The 11,874-nt window shown below is 31.7% G+C and overlaps 1 protein-coding gene across 16 annotated transcripts; it reads right to left on the bottom strand.

The window, feature by feature from the left end:
* Positions 1–4,863: 4,863 nt before the first annotated feature.
* LOC145028619 (uncharacterized) lies at positions 4,864–7,297 on the bottom strand. 16 transcript variants are annotated; one of them, XM_078977305.1, is made up of 5 exons: positions 7,029–7,292; positions 6,417–6,615; positions 6,273–6,327; positions 5,647–5,689; positions 4,864–5,442 (listed from the first exon to the last, which is right to left on the bottom strand). In XM_078977305.1, exons 2-5 carry the CDS (start codon positions 6,489–6,491, stop codon positions 4,989–4,991), a joined length of 627 nt encoding a protein of 208 aa, XP_078833431.1. In that variant the 5' UTR covers positions 6,492–6,615; positions 7,029–7,292; the 3' UTR covers positions 4,864–4,988. The 16 variants fall into 16 exon arrangements, 12 of the variants coding, with proteins under 12 accessions (XP_078833431.1, XP_078833432.1, XP_078833433.1 ...); XM_078977306.1 differs by having other exon boundaries at positions 7,141–7,291; XR_013676102.1 differs by having other exon boundaries at positions 4,864–5,437; positions 6,488–7,297.
* Between the last annotated feature and the right edge of the window lie 4,577 nt (positions 7,298–11,874).

Below are 11,874 nucleotides of genomic sequence, written 5' to 3'. Positions count from 1 at the left end.
GGAGGAGCTGACCAGGACTATTTAGATCAGACCTCCTAGTGGTTGTAACAGAATATGGAGGATTCTGACATATTACGATGAGGTTGTCATAGGTGGCTATTGACGGCATTGGGTGTAACAAGTTGGTGGGGTTTTCGCCGAACCATCGATGAAAGTGATTGGCGGTTGTCTTGCCGATTTTTGACGATGGGAGGCGGCAATTTTGCGTATTCTGACGACTTTGTGGAGGAACCTATAAAATTAAAAAAAATTAATATTATACGGTACAAATTATTAACCTAATAAAATTAATTATTATATATAAATAAAATAAATTAAAAGTAATAACCCAATGAAAAAATTAACGTAATAAAAAAAATTAAAATAATTAGAAGAAATTAATAAGTCAATAAAGTAATATTTATCAATAGATAAAAAAATTATATATAATAATCGGAAAAATAAAAAGAATTACTCTAATAAAGAAGAAATTAAAAAAACAGTAATATAATAAAATAGTATTTATTAATATATGAATATAGTATAATAAAAAATATATTTGTTAATATATAATAATCCAAAGAATTAATCAAACAAAGAAGAATTTAAAAAAATAATAAGTATTAAAAAAATTAATATAGTAATAAAAAATAATTATTAATATATAAATATAATATATTAAAAATAAGATTTATTAATATATAATAATCCAATAAAAAATAATACAATAAGAAATAAACTTAAAAAAAGTAATTAAAAGAATTAATATATAATAATTCAATAAAATGAAAAAGAAAAATTACAGAAATAACCTTTGTAGTTTGGTAAAAATATGAACTTCATAAATGGTTCCTAGAGGTAAATCTGTTATTAAGGAAATGTACGTAAACAAACAGGTAAAACAATAAAAAAAATTGTTTGGTAAAAATTTGATCTTTCTGATGAAGAATATATAAAGATCAATTTTTTTCTTTAGTTGCAGTGAAAATCGATCGAACAATAGGTAAAACAATAAAAAAAAATCTCTTATTTGTTCGTTTTGTACAAATGAATTTGTTTTAAGATTGTAGGAATAATATTACGGAAATGTACGAAAACAAACAATAAAACAGAAAAACAGAGGCATGTGTTTAACACATTGTCCTTAAAATAAATCTGCATACTACCGGGTGTTTGTTTCCCAGGATACAACAATTTGAAGTGACTCTTCAAGACCAGCGGAACCCTCAATAGGCCTAGATTATACCTTTGATATAAGCAAGAAAAACTAAGAGTATAAACCGGAGAATAAGAGAATTTTGGCATTCTGGTAGTTAAGGATTATTTTTTCATTCATCTTAAATCCGTTTTGAACATGTGATATACCAAAACGAAGGTATCATAGGGGAGAACACAAACATATAAGCATTTAATAATGCTTTAGGGTTCAAATTTCGTGTTAAAAATGGTGAAACCCGACTTTTATAAATTGGTTAAAACCAATTTCCACGGTTTATCATCGAAAATACTTGCTATTTGTCACTAGTGAAGAAGATGATTAAGATGAAACATCAATCAGGTGACACTGCACAGTGCACACACGCTTTTAAGATATTAAAATTTATCTTGATTGTGGCGTTGACACTGCACGCATCAATTGTTGAGTGGTGGATTTTCTTAATTATTTGTTTTATATGTATTATCTTAGAACTTTAGATTACACATGAAATAAGGCATGGAAAAATGTGAAATTTAAAATCTAAGTTTTTCATCTCTTTCTCTTGTATGAAAAGAAGCAGTTTCCAAAAATAAACTCTCTCAAAATGTTTTAATAATAATTTGTTTTGTTTCGGAAAATTTAAATTTTTAAAACATTTTAAGCGTAATTATTAATTTTTCTCCTAAAACTATAGTGTTTTTTTAACACACCAATCTAGTGGACACACAAGTCTACCGTATGGTTCTAGGTTTTTAATTTACACACATACACCTACTTTTATTTTTGATTAGGAGTCCCGGTTTTTTTCTACCCATTACTCTCTCTCTCTCATATATATGGCGTCAAACTTTTATAATTATTGTATTATACTTTATAATATATTGTAATTATACATATATGTACTTTTTTGAAACTATACATATACACTCTTTTAAGATAATATTTTTTATCAACCGACATAGAAAAAAAAATTGTCTCTCTTTCATATATGACGTCTAACTTTTATAATTATTGTATTATACTTTATAATATATTGTAATTATATATATACATACTTTTTTTAAACTATACATATACATACTCTTTTAAGGTAATATCTTTTTATCAAACGGCATAGATGACTTTGTACTTCTTTTAGATAGTAACATATAATTTTTTATAATTAATGATATTAGGTTTACGAAAATGAAATAAAAAGGTCTAAAAAAAAGACAATTGTGGCTTACGGCTAACATATGGGCGGAACACAAACATTACAACTAGGGGGCCAAAACCTAAATTCTAAAACAAAACAAAACCATATAATTTAATATGGTTCAAAGTTATAATACATCAAACAATCTAAACAATACAACCAATAGGATATATTCTTACATTGTTAATCAATGTAGAACTTATTTTCAGTTTTACTATATAATCGTGTTTTAAAACAAAACCATATAAATACATGAATATTGATTTTGTATTTTTGACATGGTATCTTTTATATAACTTAAAATAAACAAATATTAAACAAATATTATTTGTTTATATATGGAAAGGTTTGTTGTTAATGAAATTATTTCAATTTTTACTTAGCAGATTATTTGGATGTGAATTTATTAAATAAATATGATTGTACATAAAAAAAAAAAAAAAAAAGAGTAAATATAATTTAAATCTTCAAACAAAATAATAGAAGAAAACTAATAGGTAACTCGTTTCATTACTCATATTATTTGATGCACTAAATTCAACCACATAATTAATTTTATTAATTATATATATATCCTTTTCATCATAATCTAAAACCTCATTTAAAATTGATATACTATTATTTAAAAGTAGTAATGACAAGGTCAAGCAGCATATGAATGGTATGAGTTATGTAATATATTTTCTAAACTTATTATGTAATATATTTTCTAAACTTATTATGATTGACAGTAGATGGAAAAGAGTTTTATATAAAAGGAATTGTTTAATATATATATATATATATATATATATATATATATATATATATATATATATATATATATATATATATATATAAAGGATAAAATGTTTGGGGGGGGGGGGGGGGGCATGGGTCCCCCAGCCCTCTTGTGTTCTGCCACGGTCTAACAAAAAATAAAAACAGTCAAAAAAATTATGCTATTGAAAAGATGAGTTTACGGAAATGGAAAAAAATAAAATGTATTAAGTTTGTAGGTTTACGATAAAGATAAAAAATATGATGATGATTTATTTTCAGATTGTAATACTTTTTAGTCTGTGGATTGAAATAAAAATATTAATCGATTTCGACGGAGAGTTATCGGAGATATGGCACCCTAATGTTTAATTATTTTTAAAGCATATAATTGTTATAAGGCTCATAACATTTAATCATTAATATAAAATACGGTTTCGTAAAAGCTTTTATTTGATACACAACTTTGAGGTGATAATCTAACATTAATAACCATAATTACAACAAACTACATATAAGTCATGTCTATATTTTATAAAAAATATTTGTTTAAAATATATTTTTCTTATAATATTATATATATATATATATATATATATATATATATATATATATATATATATATATTTCAGCTGATGATATTAGGTTTATTGAAATGAAAAAAAATAATGGCCTTCTAACAAAAAAAATATAATATATTAAATTTATGAAAATGGAAAAAATAAAAATATATTAAATTTGTGAGATTGCATCTAAAAACCAAGTTAAAAAATCAATGAAAACAAGGTTAAAAAGAAGTTTAAAATTAATATTAAATTTGTGGGATTACATCTAAATATATGATTTTGTTTATAAAAACAATAATGATTGAGTTATTATGAAGCAAATGTACAAAAGTTAGTCAAATAAATGATTATATGGTGTGTATTATCATATAGTTTTCTTCTTTTTGTAGGTTTATTATCTAAATTGGAAGACCGAATAGATTTCTTATTTTTATAGGTTTACCATCTAAATTACTAGGTTGAAACTTGGTAGAGGCTCAGATAATTCAACACAATGTTCCAAAAAAATATTTTTTTCTTTAACGTCCCACTATCGACAAAAAATTTGGATATTTCATTCGAATACATACACACATATACCCATGTACATATATTTTCTACCACAAGTTCACTTAAGTTTCGCAATTAGATATTTGTTTCTTTGATTTTTCTATCTTCTTATTGTTTTTATGAATTTTAGTTGTAGAATTTCTACTCATGAACGTGAGATTGTACGAATGTTGACTTTATGTTCATGGTGTTGGAGATTCTTTTTGAATGTACAACTAGTTGGAAATTCTATTTTGAATACGTAAAAAGTTTAACTTTATGTTTTTAATTTATGTTCGTGCTATCTCAAGTTTAATCGCGAGATGTTATAAATTCTGATTTGAATTTCCAAACTTCTTGTCATATTATTAATTTATTATACATTTTTACTTGTATAACTCTATCTACATAAAACATAAGGAGTATATGTTTATTCACTCACATATTTGTCCCGTAAAATTCAATCATGATGTTTTAACAAGAATATTGATACTCTAGCATGAAGAGCAAGATTACCTTGAAACAATACTTGCATGATACAGCATATAATAATTAAATAACTAATCATTAATGTACAAACGCACAATAGAAGATTGTAAAAAACATATATAACTAAAGAGTTGCTGAATCAAAAAAAATTCAAGCAAACCACCGAAAGGGATTTTAATTTTCCTTACACTCCAAATACATGCAAATCCATTAAATTCCAAAATCCATCACAAAGAAACTTAGGATGTTTTGTTAGCTATCAAACAATCTTTGGTCAAAGGAATTTATTGATAACCAACCTCTTCATCTCGTTCCACTTGATGACATGTATTTTATCGACTGTGTTGCTTAGCTCTTGGATACCTTGCCACCATTTAAAAGCCTCTCCATCGTGTGGCAATGTGCAGACTACATGTTTTACTTTTTCATACTCCGAGACACAACCAGACTCAAAATACAATTCTACATCCTTTACCCATTGGCAAAAGACAGCACAATCGAACTTCTCAGGGAAAGCTGGTATAAGTACCTTTGGATTGTTAGATGATGGCTTCTCCTCTGTAGGAATCTCAAACTTATAATCTTTATATTGTTGATATTTTTTTAACTTCTTCTCCATAAGTTGTACACGTTTGCTCAGATCTTCAAACTTGTTTACCATGGGCCCAATACACCTCACAATGTTATTTATATCCTTGACCAACGAATCCAAAGAAAAGCTATCTACACTGAAAAATATAATACTAACTTATAGGAGAATAAAAATATCAAGTTCAAAAAAGATAGTTGTTAAAACTAGGAAACCGATTAAATCCAAAATAATGGAAACTTTAGAGAATATACAAATCTGTGAAACTTCTTTTTCAATCTCTGATGTCCGTATTTTTAAAATATTATCATTCAAAAAAGAATTAAAATATCCAGTAAGTAACCTGGATTCACAGTGTCCTTGATCCATGTCTTGTGTCACCTTCCCTGCATCAAAGAATTTAAATTCAGCATAACAAACAATTCCCAGTAGATTGGTTATTTTTTCCAAACACAACTCTAAACTTGGAATAAAATATAAACTCATCCTAATAAAACCTTAAAGCTTTGAACAAAAGGATTTAAACCTTATTCTTTCAATACTGTTTCTCTTTTTGAAACATATATATATATATATATATATATATATATAGAGAGAGAGAGAGAGAGAGTTCTATGTAACAACAACTTCAGAAGTATAAAGAAGAAGAAAAAGAGAAATTAGCCGGATGTGAAAACTCTACACCTAGTCAGATTAATGACAAATCTAGGGTTTTGGCTGTTCTGTTCTCCATAGAAGAAGACAACACCGGTGCACAAGGTATTACATAATTAACTAAGTGGTTAGCATCACCACATGGAGATTCTAAATAACTTAACTTGTTCTGTGTGTTTATTTTAAACTATTTGACTTTGCATTCTAAAGATTTTAAATACAAAGCATGATTTTTTTATATGAATCGTGTCTGTGTATCTAAAATTCTAATTGAACGTATTTACAGTAACTTCTTGCAAAAGAATACATCCAAACCTGAGTCATTCTTCATTTCCCCAACCATCTGCAGTTTGTTGACTTTTGAACCCTGCTGCACAGTAGAATTAGAAAGCTCATCTTAATTAAGAGAACAAAAACCAAAGCCATGCCTTGTGATATAAATATGCATAAATAATTCACCAACTCGCTATATTGATGCAGATTACATATGCTCATGGTATGAGTGTGCAGATGAGCATAAACTGACGTACTCATACTTAAGTTGCTGTGGATGCCATCAAATGTTAAAGGTTTATCATTGGTTATTCAGCTGCCTCTTCATGGTTGGAGATGTTTAAAAAAAAACACCAAGACGATTTATTTATTTCTTATAACAAAACTGCAATAAAGTTTATGAACAAACAAAATCCATAATAGCAGCAAACAGAATAAAACCAATCAAGAAAGTTAACAAATACCAAAAGTATGTTACCAAGAGATTATTTATTTATGTATTCCATCCAATTACTCGGCATATCCATGAAAAAAGCATATAAAACCATTGTGAATTCAACACATACAGAAATTTTACATTATTATTCCACTTTTCTTGTCCGCCTTCAAACCAAACATAACCAAACTACGATGAAAATGAAAATGAAACAACTTTGTAAAGGCATAAAACTAATTTTTCGATCAATTTGAAACATCTTTATGCCTAAATTTGATGCAAAATAAATAGACTTAGTTTATTTAGAGTCGATGAATCATTGAAACTTATATCAGAAAGAAAAAGAAACACAGAAAACAAACCCTAGAAAATAACTAAACAAAACCATTGTCCTCGAATCAGGATCGGGATCCGTATCATAAATCACACAGTAATGAAATTAGTGGACTCGGAAGATTAGGTTTTCACGATAACCGTTATTCCGTGAAGCAATCGTCCCCTGATTTGCCGGCTTCTCCTCCGCCTCTACGCTGTACTGCAACCCTAAGATGGAGATGAATCAATTTTCATACGCGTAAGGCGTAACATCAAACCCTATCCACTGGGCCGAGGCCCATTGAACTGTGAAACAGATACCCAATCGACCAATCACATATATTCTTCGTCCCTTGTGAGTTTATATAAATCTTTCTTGATTCTAAATAAATTATTTGATAAAACAAAAAAAAAAAAAAAAATAAGTAGATTAATAAGTTAAAAAAATAATATTGAAAATGAAACATACAAAGATAATTTGAAATTCTATCGGTAAGTTTATTATTTTTATCTAAACTTTAAATCATTCTTCAAATTTAACTTTGGATAATTTGAGCAAAAAATCATTATATTATCTGAATTGACCTTATGCCATAACGTTGAGGGCATGATGTATTTGAAAAATAACCTATATTTTAAGGCCATTATTCATGAAAAAAATTAGGCATTGGATCATGGGGCATGTGGCTAATATAAAATTTCCAAAAAAAAACTTATAACTTTAACATTAAGAAGTTGGATTTGTCGACTTTAAATCTAAAAATTATTCATGTTATACCACGGTCGGTCCGTTGATTTTAGGGGCCCGATGCGAACTAAAAAGGGGCCCCTAAATATATATATTTATTTTTTACTTATAGTAAAAATTCATTAATTATTCCATAACTATTATAATATGAAGCAAAACAAAAGAATGATCATACAATAGATAACCTTAGACAACTACATGAATAGCGAGACTCTCCTAGCATTCTTGGAAGCAAAATTGTTCACTAACTCTTCATAATCAATAGTCTCTAATATATCTTTCTCAATAGCTATTGCCATCAATCCATTAAGTCTTTCTTATGACATTGTGGACCGTAGGTAGGACTTTAACAACTTTAGCTTTGAAAAACTTATTTCTGCATACACGACCGTTACAGGAATAGTCAACAAGATTCTATAGGCAATAATTGCATTAGGAAAACAATCGACTTTTTTCATATACTTTAAAACATCAATAGGGCTCGTAATTTCACTCGGTAAAAACATATCAAGCAGCTTTAACTCCATATAAAGTTCATGAGAATCGATATCTGATTGTTCACCGGACTTAAGTGCGGCTTCAAGACGGCTACAACATGACTTGAGATCTTTGTCATCAAATTCCCTCAATTTTTTTGGAAACAAGAAACCAAAAATATTTTCATACTCTTTGTATTGTTGAAATCTTGTTTTAAGAGAAGCACTCGTTTGATCAACAATATATAAAAAGTAATTAACTTTAAAGTTCTCCTTTAAAAATAATTGCATTAGGAAAACAATCGACTTTTTTCATGTACTTTAAAACATCAATAGGGCTCATAATTTCACTCGGTAAAAACATATCAAGCAGCTTTAACTCCATATAAAGTTCATGAGAATCGATATCTGATTGTTCACCAGACTTAAGTGTGGGTTGTGCGGCTTTGAGACGGCTACAACATGACTTGAGATCTTTGTCATCAAATTCCTTCAATTTATTTGGAAACAAGAAACCAAAAATATTTTCATACTCTTTGTATTGTTGTAATGTTGTTTTAAGAGAAGCACTCGCTTGATCAATAATATATAAAAAGTAATTAACTTTAAAGTTCTCCTCGACTGAAAATACAACATCTTATCACTTGAATTCTCATTAAATTGTTTTTTTTTCTACTAACCGACCACTTTTGAGAGAATACCGGATCAATATTGTAACACCCCAAGATTCAGGTATATTTATTCCACCCTTATTCTTTGTCAATTTGTCATGATTGGCCCTTGAGTGGAAGAAGCCTTGCAAGTGAGTACGTTGGGCGTACCAAAGGGGTACGCTGCGCGTACTCATGCGCTTATTTTAGACGCGGAGTCGTTAAGGTACGCTGGGCGTACCCATAGTTACGTCGGGCGTACCCGGCCGAGATGCAAAACCCTAATTAGACTTGTGCTCTATTTAAAGGATGTTAAGGCTCATTTCTCAGCCTCCATATCAGTGAGTAAAACCCTAAGTGAGAGCCTTCCATCGTCCTTAGTGAGTGTGTGTGTTCTAGGATCTAATAGTGCCTTGGTGTGTTAGTGAAGAAGAAGGAAAGGAGCTTGTGGAGTCTAAAGCTTGAAGTGCAAGTTTGGATCTGAGATCTATAGAGAAAGGAGGTGCATTTAGAGGTATAAAGCTCAAAACTTTCCTCTTCTTTTGGTTTGTTGTTGCATGTGCCATTTCTAGGGTTAAAACCCCAAAGGTGGAGACTTTATGAGTGTAAAGTGCTCCATGGTCCGAGATCTGTCCCTTTTCAGTAGTATTTGTGGTCTAGATCCATAAAGTTCCCATCTTGGTCGTTGATATGAGGTCATGCTTGAGTATTATGCTTCTAGGGTTAGAGAATGGAATGTTTTGGGTGCTAGTGACTTTTCCAGCCATGCAAAGGCTTAAAGTCATCGACTTTATGGTTTAAGAGGCTTAGTAATGGTCAAATCTAAAAGTTGGACGTGAGTCTTAACTGTTTAAGACCTCAAGAGCTGAAAGACTGAAACTGGGCATTACGTCGGACGTTATTCCAAAACGCGCAGTGTAGGGGGTGGCGCACCCCGATTCTATGAAGGCACCGGGTACGCTTAGCGTACATGTTTGGTACGCGCATCGTAACCTGAAGGGTTGACTTTTGTTGACTTTTAGGGTTTGGTCAACTTTAGGGTATTTGAGCCATGTGAGGGGTAAAATGGTCTTTTACCCTCATGAGAGTGTTAAGAGAAGGGATGGTCTAGCCTTGGGAAATGTGTTGATGCAAAGTGTTTATTTCATATGATTAGGCGGAGGCTAGGTCTTATCCCACGGAGTCCGAGGTTTCCGAGATTTACGAGTTACCGAGCTACACGAGGTGAGTCTTCTCACTATACGTTACCTAGAGTGGTATTTATGTGGACCGGAGGGTCTTATGTGCTATGTATGAGATTATGTGCTATGAATGAATTTACGTGCTATGTGATATATGCATGTTATATGATTGTATAGACCGGACCGGAGGGTCCAACGATTCAGACCGGGCCAGAGGGCCCAACGAGCTATGACCGGACCTGAGGGCCCAACGAGCTACGGGACTGGAGGGTCCCGCTGAGACACCTCGACCGGAAGGTCGAGTTGTAGCCTCGAGTGGCGTATTTTTTGTATGCGGTATTTTGGGAACTCACTAAGCATTTATGCTTACAGTTGTTGTGTTGTATGTCTCATGTACTAGCGAGGACCGTGGAAAGGCACCGACGTGATCCGTACACACACCAATGGAGTTTTATTTTACTTAGAGATCTGGGGATTGTTTTCGAAATACTATTATCATGTGGATTTGAAATTGTGATATGACTCTTATGTTGTTTTTGAAATGAAAAATTATTTTGAAAAAATTACGTTGTTACAAATTGGTATCAGAGCCTTGGTTTGAGGGATTCGGATGCACCTTCGGACGTATTTGAACTCAAACCGAGGATTTGAGAAATTTTCAACAATAAAACTAATTTTTTTCAATAAAGAAAAAGAGGTTTAGAAACATCCAGAGTGGAACGGTGTGTACGGTCAGCCAGAGCCCGAACGGTGAATCCCCAAAATTGTAACGACCCAAAATTCACGTCCAAAAATTTCTTTTTAAAAACATTACTTTAGAAAAACATTAATTAATTAAAACATTGTTAGATCAACCACATCATATCGTGAACCATGTCTAGGAACCAAAACATACAAATAATCGAAATGTCAGAGTACAAATCCCCAGGAAAATCTCATAGTGCGGAATACAAGGCATGTGTGTGATGTGCCGCTACCGCGCCAGCTCCTTCCCCTTCGAAGAAGAGGTACCTGAAACAAAACTGAAAACTGTAAGCACGAAGCTTAGTGAGTTCCCCCATCGTACCACATACCATACAATCACATAACATAAATACTGCCAGACTATTCTTGGGTGCCTGACTACCCGGTACAGCTATTCTGGGGTGCCGACCTACCCATGCGGCCATTCTGGGGTGCCGTCCTACCCATGTCAAGCCATTCTGGGGTGCTGACTACCCATGTTCAGCCGTTCTGGGGTGCTGACTACCCATCGGTCCTAACAACCGATCCTCGGGGACTATTTCACCCCTACTGCTACTATCACATATATCATAACATAACATATTATCAAACATATCTGGGGTGTCCGATCTACCCTTCGGTCCTAACAACCGAACTTGGGGACCATTCCCCCTCCTACTACCACTATCTCATATAACAAATCATGCTAGCATATAAACATATCATCACATACTGTCAGACGTATCTGGGGTGTCTGACTACCCTTCAGTCCTAACAACCGATCTCTACTACTATCACATATAACATATCATGCTAGCATATAACGTATCAGGTAGTAGCAACCTAGATGATATCACAGAGACAATCATCTATCATACATCTCCTACTGGTGGGCCGGCATTGTGGCCTTAGACCCACCATTACTGAAAGGTAACTCACCTCAAAGTAGTTGTTGATCTGCGTGGGAACTGACTGTCTGCTGCTGCTGCTGCTCCGGAAATCCTCCGGCTACAAATCCCACAAAACACCCAATCAAACACTGCTAATTGTCCCTTGGGGTAAAATGACTATTTTACCCCTGATCAACTCAAAAGTCAAAGTCAAAGTCAACTTCC

Source organism: Lactuca saligna, chromosome 2, assembly GCF_052625555.1.
Source record: "Lactuca saligna cultivar CGN05327 chromosome 2, ASM5262555v1, whole genome shotgun sequence".
Classification (NCBI taxonomy): domain Eukaryota; kingdom Viridiplantae; phylum Streptophyta; class Magnoliopsida; order Asterales; family Asteraceae; genus Lactuca; species Lactuca saligna.
Note: the sequence above shows the minus strand (reverse complement) of the source record. Positions and strands in the feature narration are given on the sequence as shown.

Coding starts and splice junctions, on each gene's coding strand:
- LOC145028619 (XM_078977305.1), bottom strand. CDS start 6,491: ATGAGTACGTCAGTTTATGCTCATCTGCACACTCATACCATGAGCATA. Junction 5,690..6,272: donor GGAAATGAAGAATGACTCAG/GTTTGGATGTAT, acceptor TCTTTGATGCAG/GGAAGGTGACACAAGACATG. Junction 5,443..5,646: donor CAAGGACACTGTGAATCCAG/GTTACTTACTGG, acceptor TATATTTTTCAG/TGTAGATAGCTTTTCTTTGG.